This window comes from Cordyceps fumosorosea, assembly GCF_001636725.1.
Source record: "Cordyceps fumosorosea ARSEF 2679 chromosome Unknown scaffold_241, whole genome shotgun sequence".
NCBI classification, from domain to species: domain Eukaryota; kingdom Fungi; phylum Ascomycota; class Sordariomycetes; order Hypocreales; family Cordycipitaceae; genus Cordyceps; species Cordyceps fumosorosea.
This window is the reverse complement of record NW_017387541.1, coordinates 1-1,100: the sequence shown is the minus strand read 5'-3', so window position 1 is coordinate 1,100 and position 1,100 is coordinate 1. Positions and strand designations below refer to the sequence as shown.

The 1,100-nt window shown below is 44.2% G+C and overlaps 1 protein-coding gene across 1 annotated transcript; it reads left to right on the top strand.

Moving 5' to 3' along the window:
* Positions 1-757: 757 nt before the first annotated feature.
* On the top strand, positions 758-1,066 carry ISF_10053 (hypothetical protein; the record flags this gene model as incomplete). Its single annotated transcript, XM_018853650.1, has 1 exon — positions 758-1,066. The coding sequence occupies one exon, from the start codon at positions 758-760 to the stop codon at positions 1,064-1,066; it is 309 nt and encodes a 102-aa protein (XP_018699160.1).
* Positions 1,067-1,100: the final 34 nt, after the last annotated feature.

Here is a 1,100-nt window from a genome sequence, read left to right as displayed (position 1 = left end):
AAGTGCAAGTAAGTGGCTCGTTTCATCAATTCGTTGTTCATGGCTAACTTTAGTAAAGCGAATGTAATATCGAATTCATTCTCGGGGAAGCCTGCAACAAAATTGTTTGCGGCAAGTGCAAAAAGAAACAATGGTATGGAATCTTTCTCTTGAAAAGAAGGAATAGAAATTCCTGACATGATTTCGCAGCTATATTTGCCACCAAAGTCTTGGAGGTGCGACGGATGATAACGCATACGGCCATTTCACCACCAGCGGTGAAGAAGGAAAATGCCCTCTCTACAGAAACACAACCTTGTTGCATTTGGAAAACAGACATACATCACTGGAAAAGATTGCAGTCACGATCAGCACAGATTTTCCAGATCTGGCGCCCCTGGTGCAGGAATGTCTCGACAAGCACCGGAAGGAACTCCAAACAGAATTTGACAGCCTGTCAAAAATGAAAAACAAAGGCGTGAGTTTTCCAGCGATGTTTTGATTGCATTTTTTGTATTGCCTCGGTGTCTCATCCTGAGCATCTATGAAAAAACCAGATGAACAATTATTCAGCCTTAAGACCCACGAGCAAAAGAGCCTTGATATTTCATATTAGTAACTCGCATGTTATTTATTCATTTTAGTTTATTACGCTTTGGTGGAGAATTTTAAGAGGGCAACTATAAGCCTATGCTAGTATCCAATCTGAAGCTAAACTGTTACCCAGGAAGGACGGCCCGGCAGTTTTTTGCAGCCACAGTGACTCCAGTAGTCGACTATGCTCTTGACCTTCAAAGAAGGGTGGACTTGGAGTGAGGAACATCAGAACTATTTTCGTTATTTGGATAACGGAACCTGCGAGTTGCGCCGGAATAAAGCAGGCGAATCATCCTCCAAGTCGTCAGCACACAAAGATAAGCCATCCAAAGATGAGGAATCTTCCAAGGGCAAGGAGAAAGCTTCAGCCCATAAGGACAAGAAATCGAAGGATGAGAAGTCTTCTAAGGGCAAGGACAAGGCTTCTTCAACCCACAGAGAGAAGTCATCAAAGTCCTCTAAGGGCAAAGAGAAGGAAAAGGGGAACTAGCGCTGCCACCTCAGGTGTGGTGTCAGGCGGGGGG